The sequence below is a fragment of the Crotalus tigris genome, unplaced genomic scaffold (genome assembly GCF_016545835.1).
Source record: "Crotalus tigris isolate CLP2741 ecotype Arizona unplaced genomic scaffold, ASM1654583v1 scf7180000018322.853269, whole genome shotgun sequence".
NCBI lineage: Eukaryota > Metazoa > Chordata > Lepidosauria > Squamata > Viperidae > Crotalus > Crotalus tigris.
The window spans coordinates 259405-286406 of record NW_024096942.1 but is presented as its reverse complement, the minus strand read 5'-3'; the positions used below and the strand labels follow the sequence as shown (position 1 = coordinate 286406).

The following is a 27002-nucleotide window of genomic DNA, read 5'->3' as shown; positions in this document are numbered from 1 at the left end:
GCAGCCAAGAAATTAAAAGACGCTTGCTCCTGGGGAGGAAAGCTATGGCAAATCTAGACAGCATACTAAAAAGCAGAGACATCACCCTGCCAACAAAAGTGCATATTGTCCAGGCCATGGTTTTCCCAGTTGCAATGTATGGCTGTGAAAGTTGGACCATAAGAAAGGCTGAGCGCCAAAGAATTGAGGCCTTTGAACTATGGTGCTGGGGAAGACTCCTGCGAGTCCCCTGGACTGCAGGGCAATCAAACCAGTCAGTCCTAGAAGAGATCAACCCCGACTGCTCTTTAGAAGGCCAGATCCTGAAGTTGAAACTCAAATACTTTGGCCACCTAATGAGAAGGAAGGACTCACTGGAGAAGGGCCTAGTGCTGGGAAAGATGGAGGGCAATAGAAGAAGGGGACGACAGAAAATGAGATGGCTGAATGGAGTCACGGAAGCAGTAGGTGTGAACTTAAATGGACTCCAGAAGATGGTAGAGGACAGGAAGACCTGGAGGAACGTTGTCCATGGGGTCGTGATGGGTCGGACACGACTTCGCAATTAACAACAACAACAACAACAACAACAATGAAGTTTTTTATTTTTTAAGAGGCCACAAATGGTTTGTGGTTTCTGTTGTAAAAGAATAATGGAACTATGTATAACTATAATAGGCATTATTAACTATCCGATTGGAAATCAGTGTCTTTTTCCATTAGCTGAAAACTATCTAAAGCTAATTCTGTGCCACATACTATTCTATTTATGCCCCAATGGCCTCTCGTGAGTAGTATCTATTCCAGAAAAGATTAAATTCCCAGTTGCATTGCAGTACTAGACAAGATTAATTTGTTAATCAAGAGTTCCAAAGCACTCTTGTTTTTCAAACTTGGCAACTTTTAAGATGTGTGGACTTCAATTCCCAGAATTCCCCAGCTAGCATTCTGGGAGTTGAAGTGCACACATCTTAAAAGTTGTCACCTTTGAGCAACACTGTCCCAAAACATCACAACTTGCTCAAAGCACATTTTGTAATTTCGTGCATTGTATGTATTATTTTTCCATTTATGTTACCTATGCATCTCTCGATCTAGAAATTACTATTGATACAAATAAAAAGCTTAATAAAGCAGGAAAAAGAAAAATGCTACCGTCTAGCCAAGCTTTCAAAGAACAGGGAGGTTTCCTCTCTGATTAGTATACCGACAAAAGCTTGTGGTTTCACAATAGGTGGTCACAGCCTTCAGTGCTGCTTGCCTGTAATTAGCCTTGGTCTTTCAGGAAAAAAAAACAACAACTGGTGTACAACACTTCCACACAAACCTTCCTAGCTGAGGAACACACTGCAGAGAGCAGCTGAACACGAGACTTAAAGATGAAAACTTCTTGGCTGATCTATGGAATTGCGATCCTTTTTTGCACCACGGTTCTTGTGAATGGTAAGTGAAACTTATCAAGAGAAATCCCTGCAGAATTGTTCATGCAGCCCAGTTGGGGGGGGGGGAATTGCCCATTGTTTCAACTGGCACATCCATCCCTTAATAATTCTCCTAGGAAACTTTTTTTTACAATAAATAATCCTGGTATGAGAGGCTTAATATATTTTGCTCTACCGTAAATGGTTTAAAATAAGGCAGAGATGTGTGTGCATGTATGCAGGCAGACACTCAGAAACAGCCATTGGTCTATCTGACGCATTCAACTCTTGTGGTTTATAAGAGATTTTTTTAACAGTAATTTAGTAAAAGTAAGAGTGTGTATCTTTTTTCTAATATTTTATCATATAGAGAGTGTTGAGTGTTGAGATATAGGGATAGATATAGATGTAGATGTAGATAGATATAAAATTGCTTAGAATGGAATGGAATGGAATGGAGTGGAGTGGCGTGGAATGGAATGGAATGGAATGGAATAGAATAGAATAGAATAGAATAGAATAGAATAGAATAGAATAGAATAGAATAGAATAGAATGGAGTGGAATAGAGTGGAATAGAATGAAATGGAATGGAATGGAATAGAATAGAATAGAATAGAATAGAATAGAATGGAATGGAATGGAATGGAATGGAATGGAATGGAATGGAATGGAATGCAATGCAATGCAATGCAATGCAATGCAATGCAATAGAATAGAATAGAATAGAATAGAATAGAATAGAATAGAATAGAATAGAATAGAATAGAATAGAATAGAATATATGGAATGGAGTGGAATAGAGTGGAATAGAATGGGATGGAATGGAATGGAATAGAATAGAATGGAATGGAATGGAATGGAATGCAATAGAATAGAATAGAATAGAATAGAATAGAATAGAATAAGAATGGAATGGAATGGAATGGAATGGAATGGAATAGAATAGAATAGAATAGAAATGGAATGGAATGGAATGGAATGGAATAGAATAGAATAGAATAGAATAGAATAGAATAGAATAGAATAGGAAAGAATAAGAATGGAATGGAATGGAATGGAATAGAATAGAATAGAATAGAATAGGAAAGAATAAGAATGGAATGGAATGGAATGGAATAGAATAGAATAGAATAGAATAGAATAGAATAGAATAGAATAGAATAGAATAGAATAGAAGGGACCTTGGAGATCTTCTAGTCCAGTCCTCTGCTCAAGCAGGAGAACCTATACCCTTTCAGAACAAGTGATTGTCTAGTCTCTTCTTTGTAGAAACTTTCCTTAATAAGAGTTTATAATTTCAGTTGTGAAACTTTACTTTGCATTACCCACAGGTTATTCGTTAAAAGTAAGAAATACTTGAATAAAATGCTTCTTTTATGCTGCTTTAAAGTGATATCAGGATAATAACAGCTATTCGTTAAAAGTAAAAAATGCTGGAATAAAATAAATTATTTTATCCTCATTTATAAGTGATGGAGAAAGAGGGTACATATAAAAATATTCATTAAATACTTTTAATTCGATAAAAGGAGCACACCAGTATTTCTTACATTTAAAAAGTTTCACTGCTTGCTATTTGTTAAAAGTCAGAAATGTCAGAACAAAATGCTTATTTCATCCTGATTTAAAGTGATGGGAAAAGGGGACTAGCCATAAAAATATCCAGAGAAAGAAACAGACACCTAATTTAAATACTTCTAATGCAATAAAATGAGCATTCCTGTATCTATTTTCTACATTTAAAAATTTCATTCCTTGCATTTGCATAGCTCTGTTTTAAAATAATTAATCCCAAGGTGCTTGATTTTATTTTGATTTTATGGAACAAGCTAAATCATGAAGTTCTCCTTCCTTCTTAGTTAGACAAATAGAATATATCACGTTTGCCTTGTGAATTTCAATATCTGTTTGCCATCCTTCCCTGTGGTTTTCTGACTTGACTTTTACAGTTCATTTCTGGAAGAAACACCCTTCACAATATTTCTTAAATTCCCCCAAAAAAGTAGCGAAGAAGGGTGACTAAATACAGAAGCTGGAACTAGAAAACCAAACCAGATGAATGGACATTGCTTTTTTTTTATAAATGTTTTATTAAAAGCTTGCAAAACAAATAAAACCCAAATTAATAAAGAGGAGAAACAGTAAAGAAAAGAAAAGCGAAAGTGTAGAAAGAGAATCAAAAGATAAAAAGAAGGTTCCGATTTCCTTTGCAACAAATACAAATGCAACTACAGAATGATCACTTGTTTTAAGAATACAAAAAAAAAAACCCTCTGGTTTTTTTGAATTATCCATTTTTTTCTAACCTGAGATTGTAAGTGCATTTTTTTTTCTGCTTCATGCAAAAATTCTACAAATATGCAGATGGGTAGACATTAGGGGTGCTCACAGCTTGTGTGAAAGGAGGAAATAGAAAAATGTGGGGTTGTAACAGAGCTACCTCTTTTTTATTTCAAAGAATTAGTAGGGTTGGAAGGGATTTTGGAGGTCCGTTAGTCCAGCCCACTGCCCATGCAATACTATTCTGGACAAATAGCTGGCCAATCTCTACTTAAAACCTTAAAATCTCCAGTGATGGAGCACCCACAACTTCTGTTCCACTGATTAATTGTTCTAACTGTCAGGAAATTTCTCCTTAGTTCTAGGTTGCTTCTCTTTTTGATTAGCTTCCACTCCATGACTTCTTGTCCTGCCTTCAGGTGCTCTGGAGAATAGCTTGACTCCCTCTTCTTTGGGGCAGCCCTGCAAATATTGGAAGATTGCTATCATGTCCTCCTTATTCCTCTTTGATAGGCATGTCTAGCTCCCCCGACCGCTGGTGGTATGTTTTAGCCTCCAGCCCCCTAATCATCTTTGCTGCTCTTCTCTGCACTCTTTCTATACCAGGGGTAGGCAACCTTGGTTCTTTTATGACTCGTGGACTTCAACTCCCAGAATTCCTGAGCCAGCCATACTGAGGGCAAAGGGAGAGGTTTCTAAGCTGAGCCATGCTGGCTCAGGAATTCTGGGAGTTGAAGTCCACCAGTCATAAAAGAGCAACAGTTGCCTACCCCTGTTCTAGAGTCTTAGCATCTTTTTTTGCATTCTGGTGACTAAGTAAGGGTCAACTCAACAAGTTGAAACTTTTCCTATCATGGTATCTCGGAGTCCAACTGACGTTAATGACCTTGAAAAAAATTAAAAGACTAAAACAGGGGTCTTCAGACTCGGCCCTTTTATGACTCGTGGACTTCAACTCCCAGAATTCCTCAGCCAGGCACGCTGGCTGAGGAATTCTGGGAGTTGAAGTCCACGAGTCATAAAAGGGCCGAGTTTGAAGACCCCTGGACTAAAACATCTACATGCATACACAAAAAAGATTTGTCAACTAGGGGAAAGTGCAGCCTTTGACTGAGCTATCTGGACAGCAACAGAGATGGGTCATCTTTTTTTAATTGTGCCTCATTCTCAAATAAGCTGTTGGGAGGGGGCACATTAAATAGGGCTGAATCAGGCACAAAGTCTGAGTGTGGGGCAGCCATTCTTTTAATAAATTCTATTTTCTTTTGATCCTCTCTCTCTCCCTCTCTCTCCCTCCCTCCCTCCCTCTCTCCCTCTCCCTCTCCCTCCCTCTCTCTCTCTCTCTCTCCCTTCCTCCCTCCCTCTCCCCCTCTCCCTCTCCCTCTCCCCTCCCCTCTCTCTCTCCCTTCCTCCCTCTCTCCCTCTCCCTCTCTCTCTCTCTCTCCCTTCCTCCCTCCCTCCCTCCTTCTCTGTCACAGCACGTTCCAGGGAAGGAGCTACAGGTAATGGGGGTTTGGCATTAGGGCAACATCAAGATAAAATTAGCCCCCCAAAATCAAATGCAGCTTTAGAACTACAAGGAACCCACAATGTTTTTAGGAGACTGCAAGCATTCTGCATTCAGAAGCCTCAAGAGAAGAATGTCTCCGATTTAAGTCTGCAGATTCTCCTTTTGGGTCAATTAGAATGTGGGAAGGTTGATTTGGACTTAAAGTTGGAACACCAGACTTGGCTCCAGATCTGCACAACATGATTGACTAATTTGGGGACTGCCAAATTTACCAACCCAGCCAGCGTTGCGTAAAGCGTAAAGAGGTGACTCAGCTGATTTCAAGTATTCATTTGTCATCGAAAGACTAGCTTGCAAAATCATGCCTTGTGTCTGAAAATATACCTTGAAAGGCTGGGGTTTCAGTTTCCTTTGCACCTATCCTAAATTTAGCTTCCGGTCTTTTTCAGATGCATTTCTCAATATTACTAATACTACAACTTCTCTTTCAGCCAGCCTTGTTTTTTTTTCATAGCCGTTGGACACACATCATAAAATCAGACTCTGGATTAAATGGCATTAAAGAATGTTGGTCATTTCTTACGGTCTTATTGATGCATTTTATTTGAATAACAGAATAACAGAGTTGGAAAGGACCTGGGTCTAGTCCAGGGCTTTTCAACCTTTTCACCCATTGTACCACTTTTAGGATATGGCAACATCCGAGTACCACCAGTCACCTAGCAAGGTGTCAAAAACTTAATGACACCCCCCCCCCAAAAAAAGGAAAAAGGAAAAAAGTGAGAAAGTACAGGTAGTCCTTGACTTACAACAGTTCGCTTAGTGACTGTTTGAAGTTACAATGGCACTGAAAAAAGTGCCCCCCAAGCCACAGCGGAGCAAGACACCTGCCTGCCCACCCGTCCGCACTTTTCCTCTGTCCAAGGTTTTCATTGTTGTGAACATTTCTGTTGAGGATTGGCAGCGGGGGTGGTGTTTGGTTTTTATTCCCCCCCCCCGTCTGCTGGATGGTTACAGCAGGTTTTGGTCACTTCACATGACCCTGGACACTGTGACCGTCATAAATATGAATCAGTTGCCAAGCATCTGAATGTAAATCACAAGACCCTGGAGATGCTGCAACATTCCAGCTGATCGGCGCTTCTTCTGGGCTCAGCAGAAGCGCCAGGATCAGCGCCGAGCTCCAGCTGGAGCCTGGCACTGATCCTGGCACTTCCACTGAGCCCTGACAGCCCTGCAGCTTCAGCCATCTCTTGCTCAGGCTTGTGCGGTGCTGCCACCGGTTCAGCTCATTCCCGTCCCCAGCTACCACTTTTCTAGGATAGTCGCGTACCACCTGCCAGGTGCCAATGTACCACAGGTTGTACCCGTACCACTGGTTAAAAATCCTGGTCTAGTCCATCCCCTGCTCAACCATTTCAGACAATCTCTTCTTAAAAACCTCCCATGTTGGAGCACCCACAACTTCTGGAGGCAAGCAGTTCCACTGACTAATTCTTCTAACTGTCAGGAAAGTTCTAGGTTGGTTCTCTCCTGGATGAGTTTCCAACTTGATTAGTTTATTTGTTTTAAGCTTACTGGCAGGAGGATGATGAAGAGACGGTTCTGGTGGATAACAAGTGCCAGTGTATAAAGGTGACATCAAAACTCGTCCCAGATAAAGAAAACCCCCAAGAACAAGTCCTGGAGAGAAACATCCGTATCATGTAAGTGATGCCTTATCTTCCCTCTGCCTTTTGCATTTCTGAAAGACGTCGTCACAGAAAGGAATGGGGGCAATGACAGAGATGTACAATTTGGGGGGCAAGCATGGGCATCCTGAGCTCACTCATACCCCAATCTTTTTATAGCTCTGAAAGTTCCTTCTAATAGAATAACAGAGTTAGAAGGGATCTTGGAGGTTTTTTAATCCAAACCCCGCAAGCATTTCAGACAAATGGTTGTCCAATCTCTTCTTAAAAACCTCCAGTGTAGTAGGGATTTCGGCTTTAATACTGATCTGCATATCTGGCAAGAATTGTGGGAAAGAAACAGGAAACTCACCTTAGCTACTTCTTATAAGGAAAATCTCTACAAGATGTTTTACATATGGCATTTCCCACCCACAAGGTTCGCCAAAATGGGCCCAAATCTCTCACCCATATGTCGGAAATGCAAATTAGTAATAGGGACCTATTACCATATGTGGTGGGAATGTCCTAAACTAGCAGTATTTCTCAACTTTGACAATTTTAAGGCATGTGGACTTCAACTCCCAGAATTCCACAGCCAGCATTGCTGGTTGTGGAATTCTGGGAGTTGAAGTCCACATGCCTTAAAATTGTCAAGGTTGAGAAACACTGTTAAAGCCTGTGATTATTGGAATAGGATAAGAAAATGGTTGGAAGAAATATTAATGTTGGAGATAGAGCTAAAACCTGAACTTTTTTTATTGGGCATAACCATAGAGAAATATGACAAGGAGATAGTCTATTTGATGTTGCACATTTTGACTGCTGCTATACTGGCGTTTGCACAAAAATGGAAGAACAAAGCAATTCCCACAGAGGAAGAGTTACTATATAAAATACTATCTTGCGCTGAAATGGACAGGCTTACGATGGAACTGAAGGATAAGAGTGGATCAGAATACTTTGAAATCTGGGACAAATTTTACTATTGGTGGGAATCGAGGAAGACTGTTGGGATTACAGATTAGTGTTAAGATAGAAATGTATATAATCTTAGGCCAGCAAATAGAGAAATGAATTAAGTATTGTATAAATAACATATATGTATTTATAGAGAGAAATAACTAAATATAAGAAGAGAAATAATTTGATAGAAATGTTTATACTGGAATGTTACGTCATGTCCAATGTTTTCTTTTTTAACTGTATTATAAATAAAAAAATTTTTTTTTAAAAAAACCTCCAGTGTTGGAGTACCCACAACTTCTGGAGGCAAGGCGTTCCACTGACTAATTGTTCTCACTGTCAGAGGATTTCTCCTTAGTTCTAGGTTGCTTCTCTCCTTGATTAGTTCCCCTCCGATGTTTCTTCTCTTACCTTCTGGTGCTTTGGAGAATAGCTTGACTCCCCTTCTTTTTGTTGCAGACCCTCAAATATTGGAAAGACTGCTATCATGTCAGCCCTAGTCCTTTTTTAAAAATTAAATTAGCCATATCCAATTCCTACAACCGTTCTTCATATGCTTTAGCCTCCAGTCTCCTTCCAGACTCCAAAACCATGGAGTGAGGGCAAAAGACACACAAAACTATACTGCAGTCTCCTCTTCATGGTACCCTCCAAATGCATTGGGACTACAGCTCCCAGAATTCCAGAGCCAAATTACAGGTGTGGCTGTCTTACCTTAGCTCAGTGTTTCTCAACCTTGACAATTTTAAGGCATGTGGACTTCAACTCCCAGAATTCCACAGCCAGCAATGCTGGCTGTGGAATTCTGGGAGTTGAAGTCCATATGCCTTAAAATTGTCAAGGTTGAAGAAACACTGCGGCTTAGCTGGAGGATTGCCCTTTTAGGAGACTCCTGTAGTTTAGAACCTAAAAATAGAAGATGGCCAAAGTGACATAATGGTGAAGAGGTTGGATACAGATGGGAGATAATCTGGTTTTAGTCCCCCTTCACCAGTAGCAACTTCCTGGGTGACTTTGGCAGTCCCTCCCTTTCATTGTAAGAGCTAGAATGGTTCAATGGGGAAGATGTTGGACCAGGACTGGAATACTCTGGTTCTAGTCAATTTTCGGCCATAACCACTGAGGTTCGTAGAGTGATTTTGGGTCTGGGTGAGAATGTTGATCAGGTGTCTTCAAACTTGGCCCTTTTATGACTTGTGGACTTCAACTCCCAGAATTCCTTAGCCAGGCATGCTGGCTGAGGAATTCTGGGAGCTGAAGTCCACAGGTCATAAAAGAGCCAAGTTTGAAGACCCCTGGTGTTGATATATAGAACAGGGGTCTTCAAACTTGGCCCTTTTATGACTTGTGGACTTCAACTCCCAGAATTCCTTAGCCAGGCATTCTGGCTGAGGAATTCTGGGTGTTGAAGTCCACAAATCATAAAAGGGGCAAGTTTGAAGACCCCTGATATAGAACATAGAATAATAAAGTTGGAAGGGACCTTGACAGTCTAGTCTAACCCCCTGCTCAAGCAGGAGACCCTATATCATTTCAGACAAACGGTTGTCCAATCTCTTCTTAAAAACCTCCAGTGTTGGAGCACCCACAACTTCTGGAGGCTAATTGTTCCACCGGTTAATTGTTCTAAATGTCCAGAAATTTCTTCTTAATTCTAGGTTGCTTCTCTCTTTGATGATCTTCCATCTATTACTTCCTGTCCTGCCCTCAAGTGCTTCGGAGAACAGGTCCACAGACTCCTCTTCTCTGGGACAGCCCCTCAAGTATTGGTAGACTGCTCTCCAGTGGTGGGATTTAGCCAGTTGCACCACTTTGGCAGAACCGGTAGCTAATTTTTTGTTGCCCAGGCCCAGAACGGACTTCTGGAAGTGGCATCCACACAGAGAACCGGTTGTTCCCATATTTGAATCCCATCACTGCATACAACTATATTTTTGCATTGCTGCTATGGAAGACTAACGGGAGGAGAGAGAACCTGGCCCCTTCTAGACACACAATACCCATCATCCTTAGCCAATAGGACAGAGGGCCGGGGTTATGGGAGATAGAATTCTTTATTCTTTATTGGCCAAGTGTGGTTGGACACACAAGGAATTTGTTGCAACGGGAAGGCACTTGTAGTAGAGCAAATATAGATTCCCGTTGTGTTTCATGAGAACAAACTAATATGCAGTCTTTTTTTTTTTTTAATTTCCTTTTTGCAGGATTCCCCTCAACGCCAGGGAGAACATTTCTGATCCCACCTCACCAGTGAGAACCAAGTTTGTCTACAAGCTCTCCAAGCTGTAAGGCTTTCTCTTATTTTGTCTACGAAGATTCTCAGTCATCCAGGTCATGGTTGCCCCAAAGGCGCTTTTTCAAAAGGCAACTGGACTTTGGTTCTTTTTTTCCCTTGAAGACGTTTCGCTTCTCATTCGAGAAGCTTCTTCGGTTCTGAACTGAAAAACTTCAGAACCGGAGAAGCTTCTTGGATGAGAAGAGAAATGTCTTCAAGGAAAAAAAAAACAAAGTCCAGTTGCCTTTTGAAAAAGCGCCTTTCGGACGTTCTCTTATTTGTAGTTCAAATGGCAGCTAAACATTCATTCATTCATTCATTCATTCATTCATTCATTATTTACTTACTTACTTACTTACTTACTCACATACTTACTTATTTATTTAGCCAATGTGCTGTATATTAGCTTCTGATTGGTCTGAAAAGTTCTCTTATTTGTAGTTTAAATGGCAGCCAAACATTCATTCATTCATTATCTATCTATCTATCTATCTATCTATCTATCTATCTATCTATCTATCTATCTATCTATCTATCTAGCCAATGTGCTGTATGAGTATACAGGTATTAGCTTCTGATTGGTCTGAAAAGTTCTCTTATTTGTAGTTCAAATGGCAGCTAAACTTTCTTTCTTTCTTTTTTTCTTCTTTCTTTCTTTTTCTCTATCTACCTACTTACCTACCTATCTACCTATCATCTACCTATCATCTACCTATCTATCTATCTATCTATCTATCTATCTATCTATCTATCTATCTATCTATCTATCTATCTATCTATCTATCCAATGTGCTGTATGAGTATATTAGCTTCTGATTGGTCTGAAAAGAATGATTTTCCCCACCCCAGGCTTGTATGGGTATGGGTGCGGGTATGTAAATTTATATATATATATTATTCCTGTATTTTGTAGCAGTCATACTTGGGCAGACCTCGACTTAACAACCACAACTCGGACCAGAAAATTTCCATTGCTAAATAAGGTGGTTGTTAAACAGATCTGACTTTTCTGCCTTGGATGGTCTGAAGCCATCTGGGCAAGTTGCAGATAGTAATCACACAATCCCCGGCACCCTGCAACAGTCGAAAATATATTCCCGTTGACAAACTGCCCAAATTTTGATCACAGGGCTGTGGGGATGCTGCAACAGTCATAAGTGCGAGGACCAGTTATAAGTGGGTTTTTTTTTCCAGTGCTGCTGTAACTTTAAATGTTTGATAAATGGATGGTTGTATGTTCATGACTTATTTCTTACCTGCAATAAAGCACCTTATTTTTGCCATGTTGAAGAGTCTGCTACTATGGTAACCAATTGCAAGGTCAGGTTTCAGTAGAGATGATACTCTGTAAGGCCTACCCCGAAAATAAGCCCTAGTTTGATTTTTGGTGGTGGCCTAATATAAGCCCTACCTCCAAAAAAAGCCCTAATTTTGGGATGAGGCACACACCTAAAAATCAAGCTAGGCCAGGGGTGAGGGGTGGATCTGCCCCGCCCCTACTCCCCTTGCAGCCAGGCCTCTCCTTGCCGGCCCACTTCTTCTTCTGAGGCCTCTTCTGCAGCCAGGCCTGCATTTCTCAGTCACAGGCCTTTCCGGAAGGCTTCTGCAGCCGAGAACCGAGCTATGGATTCAATCCATAGCTTGTTTCTGCAAGACCTCTGCAGCCGAGAACCAAGCTATGGATTGAATCCATAGCTTTGTAGTCGGCTGCATAGGCCTTCCAGAAAGAACTAACTGCAAAATGGAGGCCCGAATCCAGCTGCAGAACTTCGGCCCCAGAAGAAGTGGACCAGCTGGGTGGAGCTATCGGTTCCAGAGGTGAGGTAAGGCCTACTCCGAAAATAAGACTTGGTGCCTCTTTTGGAGGCAAAAGAAAAAAGAAAAAAGGTCTTATTTTCGGGGAAACACGGTATTTATAGCCTGAGAAAGCTTGGATAATAGGCAGCTGAGCAGGCTAGGATAGAGAAAGGACTCTTATCCTCCTCTTATCTCTTTTCTGTTCCCTTCTTCCCCTTGATGGCTCTGGGCTGGGAGGAATAATTCTTTGAAATAATAGAAAATACTTGTAGCTCGAGTTCTTGACGTTGGCTGTGGTTTGTTCTCCAAGCTTGTTTCAATATCATTTCTGAACGTTTCGTTACCAAACTAGCTAACGTCATCAGCAGGATTTTACTGTCCTATTATCCTTAGCTTATACGTGTCTTGTGAAAATCCCTGCTGATGACGTTAGCTAGTTTGGTAACGAAACGTTCAGAAATGATATTGAAACAAGCTTGGAGAACAAACCACTGCCAGGAATAATTCTTTTCTGACCAATCAGAAGCTAACACAGGTAATCCTTGACTTACAACTGTTGGCTTAGTGACCGTTGGAGGTTACAAAGGTACTGGAAAAAAAAGTGGCTTATGACCATTTCTCACACTTACGTCCATTGCAGCATCCCCACGGTCATGTGAATAAAATTTGGGACGTTTGTCAACTGACTCATGTGTATGATGGTTCCAGTGTACTGGAGTCATGTGATGGTCGCCTTTTGCGACCTTCTGACAAGAAAAGTCCACGAGAAAATCAGATTCACTGAACTGTCTGACTCACTTAACAACTGCAGGGATTCACTTAACAACTGTAGCAAGAAAAGGTCATAAAATGGGGCCAAACTCACCTAACTGTTTTGCTTTAGCAACAGAAATGTTGGGCTCAACTGTCGTAAGTCGAGGACTACCTGTCCACTCTCATTTAAGCTTTCCTCTGAGGAAAGGCAGGAGCTGCAGCTGCTAAGCAAGTGGAATTCTAGCCGTATAGCCCAGGGTAGGCAACCTTGGCTCTTTTATGACTCATAGACTTCAACTCCCAGAATTCCAGAGCCAGCATGCCTCAGCTTGGAAACCTCTCCCTTTCCCCTCAGCATGGCTGGCTCAGGAATTCTGGGAGTTGAAGTCCACGAGTCAAAAAAGAGCCAAGGTTGCCTACCCCTGGTATAGCCGTTTCAGCTATAATAAGAAGCTAGATTGATATGTCTGGAATATTTTTTCAGTGACTTGGCTTAATGTTTCTCCTCCCGTCTTCTTTTCCAGTTGTGAGAAATGTGATGACCACCCCAAAACTGAAAAGGGGGTGACGTTTGGCTCAAGCACGTTATGTGGTAATTTCGAGGAACCCTGTTACACCTACGACCGGAATAAGTGCTACACGGTTTCTGCCTTGTTCTCCAACAACGGGGAAACTAAGGTTATTCAGACAGCCCTAACCCCTGAGTCCTGCTATCCAGAGTAGACCACAACTGGGGTGTTTTGTTGAGAGTTATGAGCATGTCTACACCACAGATATGTAGGTTGACCTTATACCAATGACAGCTTTCACAGCTCATTGGGCGGGGGGGGGGGATATCCAAAGTTTCAGATATGCAAGGATCCCCTTTCCTATCTTTCTCGCTGCCATTTGGGGTATCTGCATTGATCCATGGATTAAAAAGCCGCAACAATTAAGAAGGGAAAGGAAAAGCTCAAATGAACATTCTATTCTCCCAAAGGATCCTGGGAATTGTAGTTTGTCCCAGATGCTGAGAGTTTCCAGAGACATCTTAGATCTCTCTCTTGGAAACTTGATTCCCTTGGGTGAAGAGAGAAACCTTTCCAAATCTTTGGTGTAGACATCTTCACGTTGCTCTTAATGCTGAAAAGAAGGTTTAAAAAAATTAAAATGTTTAAAAATTGTCCATCTCTTCATCTGCCTCAGCAGAATGCTTTCCCTCGATTTCTCCCATATGCTTCTTCCAGTCTAAACAACTCTTGCTTTTGTCTTCTTATCTGCATTCTATACTACCCTTTTCATTCACGCTTGCCATCAATAAAATAATATTTCATTAGAGCGACCGTCGTTTCATTGGAATTCAGCTTTATGAGTTAAAGTGGATTAGATGTCTAACTGCTATCAAAGTGGCAGAAAGAATCTGCTCGGTCTAGTGCAGGGGTAGGCAACCTTGGCCCTTTTAGGACTCGTGGACTTCAACTCCCAGAATTCCATAGCTGGCTCAGGAATTCTGGGAGTTGAAGTCCACGAGTCATAAAAGAGCCAAGGCTGCCTACCCCTGTACTAGATAGAATTATTCTATTATCATGGACATATTCTTAAAGGAACATAACATCTTTTATGGGTCAGCTTGGAAATCTCTCCCTTTCCCCTCAGCATGCCTGGCTCAGGAATTCTGGGAGTTGACGTCCACAAGTCATAAAAGAGCCAACGTTACCTATCTCTGGCCTAGGCCTAGACTGCTTTATGACTCATGGACTTCAACTCCCAGAATTCCTGAGCCAGCATGGCTCAGCTTGGAAACCCCTCCCTTTCTCCTCAGCATGGCTGGCTCAGGAATTCTGGGAGTTGAAGTCCACGAGTCATAAAAGAGCCAAGGCTGCCTACCCTGGGTCTAGTGGTTAAGGCAGCAGGCTAGAAAACGGGAGACAGTGAGTTCTAGTCTCACCTTAGGCGTGAAAACCAGCTGGATAACTTAGGGCCAATCACCAGGAAAGGGGGAGTTCTAGCTCTGTCTTAGACATGAAAGCCAGCTGGATGATTTTGAGCCCATCACCAGGAGACTGTGAGTTCTAGTCCCACCTCAGCCATGAAAGGCAGCTGGGTGTCTTTGGGCCAATCGCCAAGAGATTGTGAGTTCTAGTCCCACCTCAGCCATGAAAGGCAGCTGGGTGTCTTTGGGACAACCTCTAGGAGATTGTGAGTTCTAGTCCCACCTCAGCCATGAAAGGCAGCTGGGTGTCTCTGGGCCAATCTCTAGGAGATTGTGAGTTCTAGTCCCACCTCAGCCATGAAAGGCAGCTGGGTGTCTTTGGGCCAATCTCTAGGAGATTGTGAGTTCTAGTCCCACCTCAGCCATGAAAGGCAGCTGGGTCTCTTTGGGCAATTGCTAGGAGACTGTGAGTTCTAGTCTCACCTCAGCCATAAAAGGCAGCTAGAGGTCTTTTGGCCAATCACCAGGAGATTGTGAGTTCTAGTCCCACCCCAGGCATGAAATGCAGCTGGATGACTTTGGGCCAATCCATCTCTCTCAGCACAACTCACTTCACAGTTTGTTGTTTTGGGCTAAATAGGAAGAAAAGTAATTATTAGATATGTTTGTTACCTTGAGTTTGTGTGTGTGTGTGTGTGTGTGTGTGTGTGTGTGTGTGTATAAAATAATAAAAGCAGGAAATTAAATAAATATTCCACTTCAAAGGCCAGTGCTACATCAAACTATTTTGGAGTTGATCCTGATAAGCTGGGTGCCCTTTGTGACCTGTGGCCCCAAAATGCTTCCCCTTTTTAACTCTGGCTAAAGATGCCAACGCAGACTATGTAAGATGGGCGTGAAGGGAGGAATCTGTCTGAAATAATACCTTCCATAGTGGTAAATCTATAGCCCCAATTGGTTCTCCTGGTCTTCTGGTGGAAGCCACTCTTCTCTATGTTTGTTCATTTGTTCTCCCACCCTACCAATTTATTTTGGTTGTCAGGAGGATGCATCACATAGCAGGTGACATTAGGGGCAGAATTTTATTAGAGGGAACCAACCATCACAACATTTGGAACATTGTATGTCGAAGCGTGGACAGCAATGCAGCACAAACCCATTTCTGGTGCACAATAAGGACATACTGCAAGGGGAACAGCAAGATTTAGGATCCCAGAATGTCCTGCCAACTCGAATAGAATAGAATAGAATAGAATAGAATACAATAGAATAGAATACAATAGAATAGAATACAATAGAATAGAATACAATAGAATAGAAGAAAGAATTAGAATTAGAATAGAATAGAATAGAATAGAATAGAATAGAATAGAATAGAATAGAGCTGGAAGGTACCTTGGAGGTCTTCTAGTCCAGCCCCCTGCTCAAGCAGGAAGACATATACCAGGGGTAGGCAACCTTGGCTCTTTTATGACTCATGGACTTCAACTCCCAGAATTCCTGAGCCAGCCATGCTGAGGGGAAAGGGAGAGGTTCCAAGCTGAGCCATGCTGGCTCAGGAATTCTGGGAGTTGAAGTCCACGAGTCATAAAAGAGTCAAGGTTGCCTACCCTGACCTATACCATCTCAGACAAGTGATTGTCCAGTCTCTTTTTAAAAACTTCCAGTGATGGAGCGCTCACGATTTCTGGTAGCAAGCTGTTCCATTAGTTGATTGTCTTCACTGTCAGGAAGTTTCTCCTTAATTCCAGGTTGCTTCTCTCTTTGATCAGCTTCCAACCATTGTTTCTCGTCCTTCCCTCTGGTACTCTGGTGAACAACCTGACCCCCTCTGCCTTGTGGCAGCCCCTCAGATACTGGAAGACTGCTATCGTCTCTCCCCTATTTCTTTTCTTTAGAAATCAATAGGGACACATCTAATCAGTTGTGTGTATGTTATGGTTAGAGACAGCAATAAGAAACCTTCCAACCCTTGTTGGGTGACTCTTGGGTTTTTCTAGGCGTACCCAGCAGGTTTCTTGGTTCCAACTACGTTGTTTATTCTGATTTTTGACCAGCTGTAAAAAAAAAAAGAGGCAAAGGATTTTGTAGGGAACCCTCCCCAGGTATTGCTCAGAAAATTTCGTTCAGGTACACGTCCTCAGAATTCCTGCTCAAATAACATCACGGATAGAGCTATCGTCAGCTTCCATTCTCTTGGTCCCTGGATTCTTTGTGTTAGATTCCCATCATTCATGAATAATCTTCTTGGAAGTCTTTGCACCTCTGGGGTTCCTCCTTGGTGTTCTTCAAAGCCCCCACTTTGGGTGGAAGCCCATTCGGTTCCTCCAGCACCCGCTGCAAAAACTGAACCCAAACACACAATTTCACCGGCTTGTTCCAAGGAACAGGTTACGGCGCTCCAACTTTTGTTGACCCAAAGACTTTAGAAATCTGATCTTATTGAAGGAAACATGAGGCTATCAAGCAGCTGCAGGATCCCCAACAGATTCCTGGAATATAAACTAAAATTCGGGTTATCCCCTGCTTGATAAGGTGATGTTTTTTTCAAGCAGAATCTCTTCCGTTGCAATTACGTCATCTCCAGCAGACCTGCTGGCCCTATCAAAAAGCCTACACAACTTGCTAGGACACAAAGGCAAAATAATTTTAGAGACATGGACACAGTTTCATCCCCTTGAAGAAAGAACACAGTGTTAAGTGCAAAAATAAATAAATAAATAAAAATAGATCTTTTTTTTTAAAAGTGAGCCTTTCTCGGCATTTTGAGAAAGCGACTTATCAGAAATAAAAGCTATTATTTGACAATCTTAATTTACAATTATTAATTGTAAATAATAATTTACAATTATAGCAGGGAAGAACTCCAGAGCCTTGTTCAAAAGCTGCAATACAGGCAAGCCCTCGACTTACGACCACAACGGAGCCCAACATTTCCGTTGCTAAGCAAGACAGCTGTTAAGTGAGTTTTGCCCCATTTTCTGACCTTTCTTGCCACCGTCGTTAAGTGAGTCACTGCAGGTGTTAAGTGAATCTGGCTTGACTTTGCTTGTCAGAAGGTTGCAAAAGGGCATCACATGACTCCCTAGGATGCTGCAACCGTTATAAATATGAACCAGTTGACCAGTATCTGAATTTTGATCAGGTGACCCTGGAGATGCTGCAGTCGTTCATAAATGTGAAAAAATGGTCGTAAGCCACTTTTTTCAGTGCCATTGTAACTTTGAATAGTCACTAAATGAACGGTTGTAAGTTGAGGACTATCTGTGCCTACATTCTTTCCTACCCATTTTTCCCCATTCTGCTTCTTTCTTGGTTCAATGGACTATAGCAGGGGTAGGCAACCTTGGCTCGTGGACTTCAACTCCCAGAATTCCTGAGCCAGCCACGCTGAGGGGAAAGGGAGAGGTTTCCAAGCTGAGCCATGCTGGCTTAGGAATTCTGGGAGTTGAAGTCCACAAGTCATAAATCGGCCTAGGCCAGAGGTAGGCAACCTTGGCTCTTTTCTGACTCATGGACTTCAACGCCCAGAATTCCTGAGCCAGCCGTGCTGAGGGGAAAGGGAGAGGTTTCCAAGCTGAGCCATGCTGGCTTAGGAATTCTGGGCGTTGAAGTCCATGAGTCAGAAAAGAGCCAAGGTTGCCTACCCCTGCCCTGGACTATAGCTTTCCACACTGAGCCATCTGGGTCGGGATGCTGAAGACTTTGGGCCAAGGAATAGGGAAGCAGAAAGCTGCCCTGGTCTAAAACCAGGCAGGGAAGAGAAGCAGTACAGGTCAGTAGCTATAAAGGGAGCCCCTTTGGTTTTGCAATCATGTTTGAACAAAAAGGCGGAATATAGACTAGACGGCAGAGAATGGCAACTTGAAGCCCTCCGGGTATTGGGAGCGTTGACTGTGCTGGCTACAGCCCATTATAAAAGAGATGCTGAAACATCTGGAGAGCAACAGAATTGCTAGGTGAGTGGGAGGTATTTAAAGTTTACCTCTGGTATCCGATAACCTTTTTCTACAAGAAATTCCCGGAAAGCATGAGTTCCATGAAGTTGTATGAGCTCGGCATCCTGCAGAAATTATCCAGAAATTAAAATAAGACTCCCTCTCTCCCTTCTCTTCCCCTTCCTTCCTTCCTTCCTTCCTTCCTTCCTTCCTTCCTTCCTTCCTTTCTTTCTTTCTTTCTTCCTTCCTTCCTTCCTCTCACTTCTTTCTTTCTTTCCCTTCTTCCTTTTCTCTTCTCCCCTTCCCTCCTCTCCTCACCTCTCCTTTCCCCTCCTTTTCCCTCTCCCTCCCTCCTTCCCTTCCTTCCTTCCTTCCTTCCTTCCTTCCTTCCTTCCTTCCCTTCCTTCCTTCCTTCCTCTTGCTTTTTTCTTTCCTTCCTTTTCCCTTCTCCCCTTCACTTCCCTCTTCTCCTCACCTCTCCTTTCCCCTCCTTTCCTCCCTTCCTCCTTCCTTCCTTCCTTCCTTCCTTCCTTCCTTCCTTCCTTCCTTCCTCTCGCTTCTTTCTTTCCTTCCCTTCTTCCTTTTCTCTTCTCCCCTTCCCTTCCCTCCTCTCCTCACCTCTCCTTTCCCCGCCTTTCCTCCCTCCCTCCCTCCCTTCCTTCCTTCCTTCCTTCCTTCCTCTCGCTTCTTTCTTTCCTTCCCTTCTTCCTTTTCTCTTCTCCCCTTCCCCCCTCCTTTCCTCACCTTTCCCCTCCTTTCCCCTCTCCCTCCCTCCCTGCCTCCCTCCCTTCTTCCTTCCAACAGGAATTTGTAACATACCTCTTCCCTTAAGAACCTTCTGGAATTCTTGATGCTGCTCTCTTTGGAGTTTTCTAAAGGTTCATTCACATCCTGTTTTTTCCATGTCTTGGGGTCCAGATACCAAGCCCCATATCTGATCTTCTTCCATCTGGATTGGTAAGGGTCCTGGGAGAAGAGAAAGAGGGAAGAAACGTCATTTTCATGTGCTCAAAAGTTAGGAGTTGACCTATTCTATTCCGTCTCCCTTCCTGCTGGTAGCAAACACAGGAGCTGAAGATTCAACCACCAACTGTAGGAGACGAGCAGGAAGAGCTGGGGGGGGGGGGAGAGTTAAGCACATCATTAGCTTGGGGTCATTACGTTGTCACAAAGGGTTGGAATCCAGCCTCTCCTGAATTCTGTTGACTCTTATCTGGCTCCAATTTAATCTTGAACTTCAGTTGACCAGATTCTTGTGTATGGGCCTAAATAAATGTTCGGTGCTGCAATTTAATGGATGGTCCTGATCCTTTATGCCTGACACTAGCTCCCCAAACAACAGAAAGTAGCAGCACTGAAAGACTGTAGGGAATCTGCTTGACTCTAGTTTGCATCAGTGGCCTTTCCCCAGACTCCCAGTGAGTATCTGTCCCATCACATAGGAAAGAGCAATTGTAGATGGATATGAATATATAGAAAAATACAGCTAGTCCTTGACTTACAAATGTAATTGAGCCTGGAATTACAGTCACAAGATGTTCTGATGGTTAAGCGGGTCATCACATGACCGCAACCTATTTTATAATCTTTTTTTGCAGCGGTGCTAAGCAAACACCACGGTTGTTAAATGAGTCCATTGTATCCAATGGGTCTTTTTGGCTAGAAATAAATATTGGTCTCCAGCAAAGAAACATCATAAGTCTTGGTCAACTGCAAAAGGTCATAAATGTGAGACAGTTGCCAAGCACCCAAAATGGGATCACATGACTGTAGACTGGCCCCGGCCTTTGGAACTTTGAAACTGGGTCATAAGTAGCTCTAGGAAGGAACATCATAACATACCGGTTGTAAGTCAAGAACTACCTATATCAGGGGTAGGCAACCTTGGGTCTTTTATGACTCGTGGACTTCAACTCCCAGAATTCCTGAGCCAGCCATGCTGGGGGGAAAGGGAGAGTTTTCAAGTTGAGCCATGCTGGTTCAGGAATTCTGGGAGTTGAAGTCCACGAGTCATAAAGTGGCCTAGGCCTAGGCCAGAGGTAGGCAACCTTGGCTCTTTTATGACTCACGGACTTCAACTCCCAGAATTCCTGAGCCAGTCATGCTGAGGGGAAAGGGAGAGGTTTCCAAACTGAGCCATGTTGGCTCAGGAATTCTGGGAGTTGAAGTCCACAAGTCAGAAAGCGGCCTAGGCCAGAGGTAGGCAACCTTGGCGCTTTTATGACTCGTGGACTTCAATTCCCAGAATTCCTGAGCCAGCCATGCTGAGGAGAAAGGGAGAGGTTTCCAAGCTGAGCTATGCTGGCTCAGGAATTCTGGGAGTTGAAGTCCATGAGTCATAAAGTGGCCTAGGCCTAGGCTAGAGGTAGGCAACTGTTGAGTCCGTGGCGGGGAAACAGACACGAGAAGCAGCTGGAGTTCTCAGTTTCATTTATTCAGTGTTCAGCTTACAGGAAGATGGCTTCAGCCTCGCCCAAACGCCTCGCAGCCTCTTATATAGGCAACTCCCGGGTAAATGGGTTACTTTTCCCGCGCCAGCACCCGCGCATGCGCACGGCGCTGGCGACAGCCTGTCTGGTCCCGGGCAGCTTTGCACCTGCCCGGGACTGCCTGCAAACGCCCGAGCCGTTTGCAAGGCTCGGGACATAACACCCCTTTCCCCCGGGCTAAAACTACTACCAACATACAACATTTATTTTATATGACATTTTGCTCCCCAGTGCTCCCACTGATTACTGGCTTTTGCCTTGCCAGCAATGTTATGTAATCTTCTAGATACTTAGGAGATTTCTTTGCTCTCTGTGACCTTCTTAGCTCTGGGTTACTGGCATAAGTCCCCTGACTGGAGGGAGGCGTGAGCCTGTTCTCTCTATTGTGCCCTGGTGTCTTCCAAGGACTGTGCCCCGATGCCTGGCCTGCTTGCTTGCCCACCGGGCTCGTCAGGCCAGGGCTTCTGTTACTTTGTGACCTGGTTGACCTACCTAGCTGTAGACCCTCAGGCCCCTTGAAGTGATAGCCGCTGCTGGGCGTCTCTGTAGAACCTCCTAGGTCAGTCCAAGACCTGTCAGGAGGCTGTCCATTCCCTGAACCCCATTCTGTGTTCGGGCTCGTGTGGGTTTCTGTACTTTCCCAAAACTCAGGTGTTCCCTGATTTGTGCTAGGGTTGTTGTAGTCGGGACTTGGTTCCTCGACTAACTCTGTGTATGTTTGACCCCCTGTAGGATTTGGGGTAAGGTCAGGCCAACCTTGGGAATTGTGTGCCAGTTCTCTTGCGGGGAATGATTTGTTGGGATGCCCCCGGGTATCCTCCGTTGCTGGAGTGCTGTGTGATGTGTGTGGAAAGTGAGTATGCCCCCGGGGTGACTCCCTGGCTGGAGTAGGCGTGAGTGCCTGTTGTGTGGGTAAGCTCCATGACTTTCTTTTCGGAGCAATTGCAGAACCTTGGGACGAGCCGTTTGTGGCTCCCTCAGTGGAGATGGGCAGTAGCTCTTGCCCTTCCCTTTGCTCCAAAGGGTCCCCCTCCCCCCCTGGAAAAGACCCAGGAGTCTCAGCAGAAAAGTCTCGCCTAGAGCGAAGTTGGTCGATGTGCCGACGCAGGACACGACCGTTGTCCAGGGCAACCTCGTAGGAGAGAGGACCTGTGATCCTGGACACAGAAGCGGGGACCCATGTATGACCAGGCCCGTAATTGCGAGCCCAAACCGGGGCACCCACAAGTAGTTGTCTAGGTGCCCTAGGATGTGAGGTAGATGAAGGCAGTCTGTCCGGATGCAACCGGTCAAGTCTAGTAGTAAGTTGGCGCCCCCAACGAAGTTCAGCTGGACTTCTCCCTGTAGAAGTGGACGGTGTGGTGCGATAAGAAAGGAGAAAGTCAGCCAACCTGTGATGCCAGTCCCCGTAGGTGAGTCTCTTCAAGGCGTCCTTTGCGATGCGCACCATGCGTTCAGCCATACCGTTGGTGGACGGGTGAAAAGGCGCAGACGTGGCATGACGAATCAGGTTTGCCTGTAAGAAAGCTTGGAATTCGGAGGAGGTGAATTGAGGGCCGTTGTCGGACACAATGACATCTGGCAGCCCGTGTGCAGCAAAAATCCCCCTCAGTACCTGAATAGTCTTTGCAGTGGTGGTGGATGAGACAGGCACAACCTCAAGCCATTTTGAATGGCTGTCAACAAGGACCAAGAAGAACTGGCCCTGAAAGGGCCCAGCGTAGTCAATGTGCACCCTAGACCATGGGGACTGTGTTTCCTCCCATCTATGCACAGGAGCTTGGGGCATCTCTGGGCGAGATCGTTGGCACAGGTGGCATGCGTGTACCTTAGCCTCAATATCTTTATCTAAAGCAGGCCACCACAAGTGGCTGCGTGCAAGAGCCTTCATACGAACAATGCCAGGATGACCCTCGTGGAGGGATTCTAAGACCCTAGTCCTCATTGAGGTGGGAATGACAACTCTGTTTCCCCAAAGCAGACAACCCTGAGAAAGGGACAGTTCGTTTCTTTTGGACCAGAAACTCTGAAACTCAGGACTAGGGCAGTGCTCAGGCCACCCGGACAGGACCCAGGAGCGGACACGTGAAAGTGTGTGATCTGTACCTGTTTCAGCGGTAACATCCCTGGCACTAAGAGGGAGCTCGGGCAAGGCTTGGATTGATAGAATGTTGACAGCTGGCGCGGGGTCAGCTTCTACTACTGGCAGAGGCAATCTACTGAGGCCATCAGCATGGCCCATTTCTTTCCCAGGCTTGTGGAGTAATGAAAAATCATATGCAGACAAGAAAATAGACCACCTAAGCATTCTAGGGGAAATGATGTGGGGAGTCTGCTTACGTGTGGTAAACAGTCCCAGCAGAGGCTTATGGTCAGTGAAGACCGTGAAATGCCTGCCATATAGAAAATCGTGGAATTTTTTAATTCCAGCAACAACAGCCAGAGCCTCCCTGTCTATCTGAGCGTAGTTGCGCTCGGCAGAAGACAGTGTTCTGGAGTAGTATGCAATAGGAACCTGAGTTCCATCAGACCTGAGGTGACTCAGGACAGCTCCAACCCCGTAGGGGGACGCATCACAAGCGATGCACACAGGGAGAGACTCGTTGAAATGTGCAAGAACACTGTTAGAAGTGAGCAAGGCCTTGACTTCTTTAAAGCAAGCCTCATGCGCTTGTGACCACAGCCACACAGCCTGTTTGTCTAGTAGCCTGTGAAGAGGCTCAGCTACACTAGCTTTATGTGGAAGAAAAGAATTGTAGAAATTCAGGAGGCCTAGGAAGGCCTGAAGTTCGGCCTTAGACTTTGGCCTGGGTGCATCTAAAATAGCAGTTAGTTTGGATTCAGCAGGATGAATCCCAGCAGCATCAATTTTGAATCCCAGAAATTCAGTAGAAGGCACCCCAATCTGGCATTTGTCTTTTCTGAGCTTGAGGCCTGATTTCCTGAATCTTAACAGGACAGCCCTAAGCCTTTCAGCTAGAATGTGTGTGGAGTCTCCTGCAATCAAGACATCGTCAAAGTAGGGGCAGACCCCTGGTATACCTCGTAGTGTGTTTTCCATTACGCTTTGGAAAATCCCAGGAGCGACATTCACTCCAAACTGTAGCCTTTTTACTTTAAAGGCTCCCCTGTGGGTCACAATGGTCTGAGCTATGGCAGCATCATCATCAACAGGCAGCTGTTGATATGCTTGAGCTAGGTCAAGCTTTGCAAAAACACGCCCCCCCTTGAGAGAGGCCAGGATGTGACTGACCACAGGAACAGGATAGGCATGTTGCTGCAATGCCTTATTGAGTGTGCATTTGTAATCAGCACAAATGCGAATGTCCCCATTTGCCTTTAGAGGCGTGACAATGGGGGTCTCCCACGGGCTGGAATCAACAGGTTCTAGGATTCCCTGTTGGATTAGTTTGTCTAGTTCAGTGTCAATCTTACTTTTTAAAGCAAAAGGGACCCTTCTTGCTTTAATCCTAATGGGAGTGACAGTGGGGTCTAGCTTTAAGGACACAGGTGGTCCTTTGAATGTGCCCAGCTGGGGGCTGAAAACATCTGCAAATTCTTTGCAGACTTCCTGTAGGTCGAGTGTTTGTAAGCTGTTGAGTCCTGTGACGTGTATCCCCAGGGCCTCAAACCAATCGAGTCCTATGAGACTCGTTCGTTCACCCCCTACTACTAATAAGTCTAGTGGACCTTCAAAACTCTTGTATTGCACGTTAAGGGTGGCCTCCCCCTTAACACACACTCTTGAGTTCTGAAAATCTGTTAATACAATATCAGAAGGCCTTAACTTGGCCTTAGACCCACTTCTGGAACAAATCTTCCTAAATGTATGCAATGAAATGATGGACAGGGCAGACCCTGTGTCTAGTTCCATAGATAATGGAACCCCTTGTAGCTTCACGTTGAGTGACAGCTTTTTCTTCATGGGCTTGTGTGTGCCTGTTCTACAGATGCTTCTTCGCGAAGCGCAAAAACCTACCCTATTCTGGCTGGGGAATCTGGTACCCTTCAGGCGTTCTTCTTGGGGTTGTGCCTTTCGTCGGCCCAGGCACACAGCTGCAATGTGCCCTTGTTTACCGCATGCCCGGCAGGTAGCGGAGCGGAACTTGCAGTCGGTTCTCCTGTGGCGACCTCCACAGCCGATGCACTTGAGCGGAGCCGAAGAGCTTCCCTTCTGGTTCTCTTCCCTCGCGGGGTGTAGACGGTCGACTTCCTCGTCCGGATCCTCCTCGGAGTTTCGTCGGACGTCTTCCTGGTGCACGGACGCACCCTCTGCACTGTTTCTGATCGGCCGCATGTTTTTGACGGCGCCGCCTGCTGCTTCTTCTGCGGTGACTTCCCTTAAGGCGTCTTGGAAGGATAATTCTTCCTTTGCGAAAAGTCTCTGTTGTAGCTCGCGATGCCTTAACCCGCACACGAATCGGTCCCTCAGTCGTTCCTCGAGGTCCTTGAACTCGCAGGGCTTGGCGGCCTTCCGTAACGCGGCGATGTATTCCTTGGCTGACTCACCGGACCGTTGATCCCTTTGTTCGAAGGTGTGGCGCCATGAGATAACGGACACCTTGGGGTGGAAGTGCTCCTTCAGCAGCTTCTTCAGGTCTGCGTAGCTTACAGACTCTACTGGGACAGGTGCTGCAAGGTTTTCTGCGATTTCGAAGGCGTCTTGGCCGCAAACGCAAAGCAGGGTGGCCGCCTTCAAGCTATCTTCCCTCACTTGGTTTGCCTTGAAGTAGTTCTCCATTCTGGATACGTAGGACTCCCACCGCTCTGGATGTGAGACGTCGAATTCCGAAAGCCTTCCGATTTTCGCCATCTTCGGATCTTCAGGAGACGGGTCTATCAGCCAGCCTACCCCCGAATGCGCACCGGATTGGCGGGCAGCTGCCGAGTCGACGCCGTTCCTCTTTCGCCGCTCAGGACTCCTTGGGTAAGCTTACACTTCTTCCTTTCCAGGTAGTGCAAGGCATCCCACCCTCGTCGCCAGTGTTGAGTCCGTGGCGGGGAAACAGACACGAGAAGCAGCTGGAGTTCTCAGTTTCATTTATTCAGTGTTCAGCTTACAGGAAGATGGCTTCAGCCTCGCCCAAACGCCTCACAGCCTCTTATATAGGCAACTCCCGGGTAAATGGGTTACTTTTCCTGCGCCAGCACCCGCGCATGCGCACGGCGCTGGCGACAGCCTGTCTGGTCCCGGGCAGCTTTGCACCTGCCCGGGACTGCCTGCAAACGCCCGAGCCGTTTGCAAAGGCTCGGGACATAACAGCAACCTTGGCTCTTTTATGACTCACGGACTTCAACTCCCAGAATTCCTGAGCCAGCCATGCTGAGGGGAAAGGGGGAGGTTTCCAAGCTGAGCAATGCTGGCTCAGGAATTCTGGGAGTTGAAGTCCATGAATCATAAAAGAGCCAAGGTTGCCTACCCCTGACCTATATGAAGCCTCTCTTTTTCTTCTTTGCAAGCTAAATGTCTTCAGTTCTCCCAAGTAAAAGTCAATCAATCAGAATAGAGCCAGAAGGGACCTTGGAGGTCTTCTAGTCCAACCCCCTGCTCAAGCAGGAGACCCTATACATTTCAGATAGATGGTTGCCCAGTCTCTTCTTAAAAACCTCCAGTGACGGAGCACCCACAACTTCTGGAGGCAAGCTGTTCCACTTGGTTAATTGTTGTCGCTGTTAGGAAGTTTCTCCTTATTTCCAGTTTGCACCTCTCCGTGATTAATTTCCATCCATCGTTTCTTGTCCTCCCTTCTGGTGCTTTGGAAAATAATTTGACTCTCTCTTCTTTGTGGCAGCCTCTCAAATACTAGAATAGTCATGTCCCCTCTAGTCCTTCTTTTCTCTAGACTGGCTAAACCCAAATCCTGCAACTCTTCTTCATATGTTTTTGTCTCCAGGCCCTTGATCATCTTAGCTGCTCTTCTCTGCACTCTTCCCAAAATGTACTGTACATTTGTTAAGTCAAAGTTTAATGAATAATCTTCATCAAAGCACTGTGTATCTGCATGCTAGA

General features: G+C 44.8%; 2 protein-coding genes across 3 annotated transcripts in view; one reads left to right on the top strand and one right to left on the bottom strand.

Moving 5' to 3' along the window:
* Positions 1–1179: 1179 nt before the first annotated feature.
* Positions 1180–13971, top strand: JCHAIN (joining chain of multimeric IgA and IgM). Its single transcript, XM_039350325.1, has 4 exons — positions 1180–1422; positions 6766–6898; positions 10033–10113; positions 13178–13971. Exons 1-4 carry the CDS (start codon positions 1359–1361, stop codon positions 13374–13376), a joined length of 477 nt encoding a protein of 158 aa, XP_039206259.1. The 5' UTR covers positions 1180–1358; the 3' UTR covers positions 13377–13971.
* A 2655-nt stretch (positions 13972–16626) lies between these two features.
* The window catches only part of LOC120311146 (protein FAM47E-like), a 32177-nt gene continuing 21801 nt past the window's right edge, over positions 16627–27002 (bottom strand). For both annotated transcript variants that reach the window (XM_039350323.1, XM_039350324.1), the window contains 3 exons: positions 19323–19469; positions 18551–18628; positions 16627–16911 (listed from right to left, as the gene is read on the bottom strand). In XM_039350323.1, the coding sequence (XP_039206257.1) occupies positions 16798–16911; positions 18551–18628; positions 19323–19469 (339 nt within the window). In that variant the 3' untranslated portion in view covers positions 16627–16797. The remainder of the gene's footprint in view (positions 16912–18550; positions 18629–19322; positions 19470–27002) is intronic.

Bases quoted from the DNA above. Each gene is read 5' to 3' on its own strand.
- JCHAIN (XM_039350325.1), top strand. From the start codon at position 1,359: ATGAAAACTTCTTGGCTGATCTATGGAATTGCGATCCTTTTTTGCACC. The intron at 6,899-10,032 runs GTAAGTGATGCC...TCCTTTTTGCAG, and splicing joins GAGAGAAACATCCGTATCAT to GATTCCCCTCAACGCCAGGG. The intron at 10,114-13,177 runs GTAAGGCTTTCT...CTTCTTTTCCAG, and splicing joins GTCTACAAGCTCTCCAAGCT to TTGTGAGAAATGTGATGACC.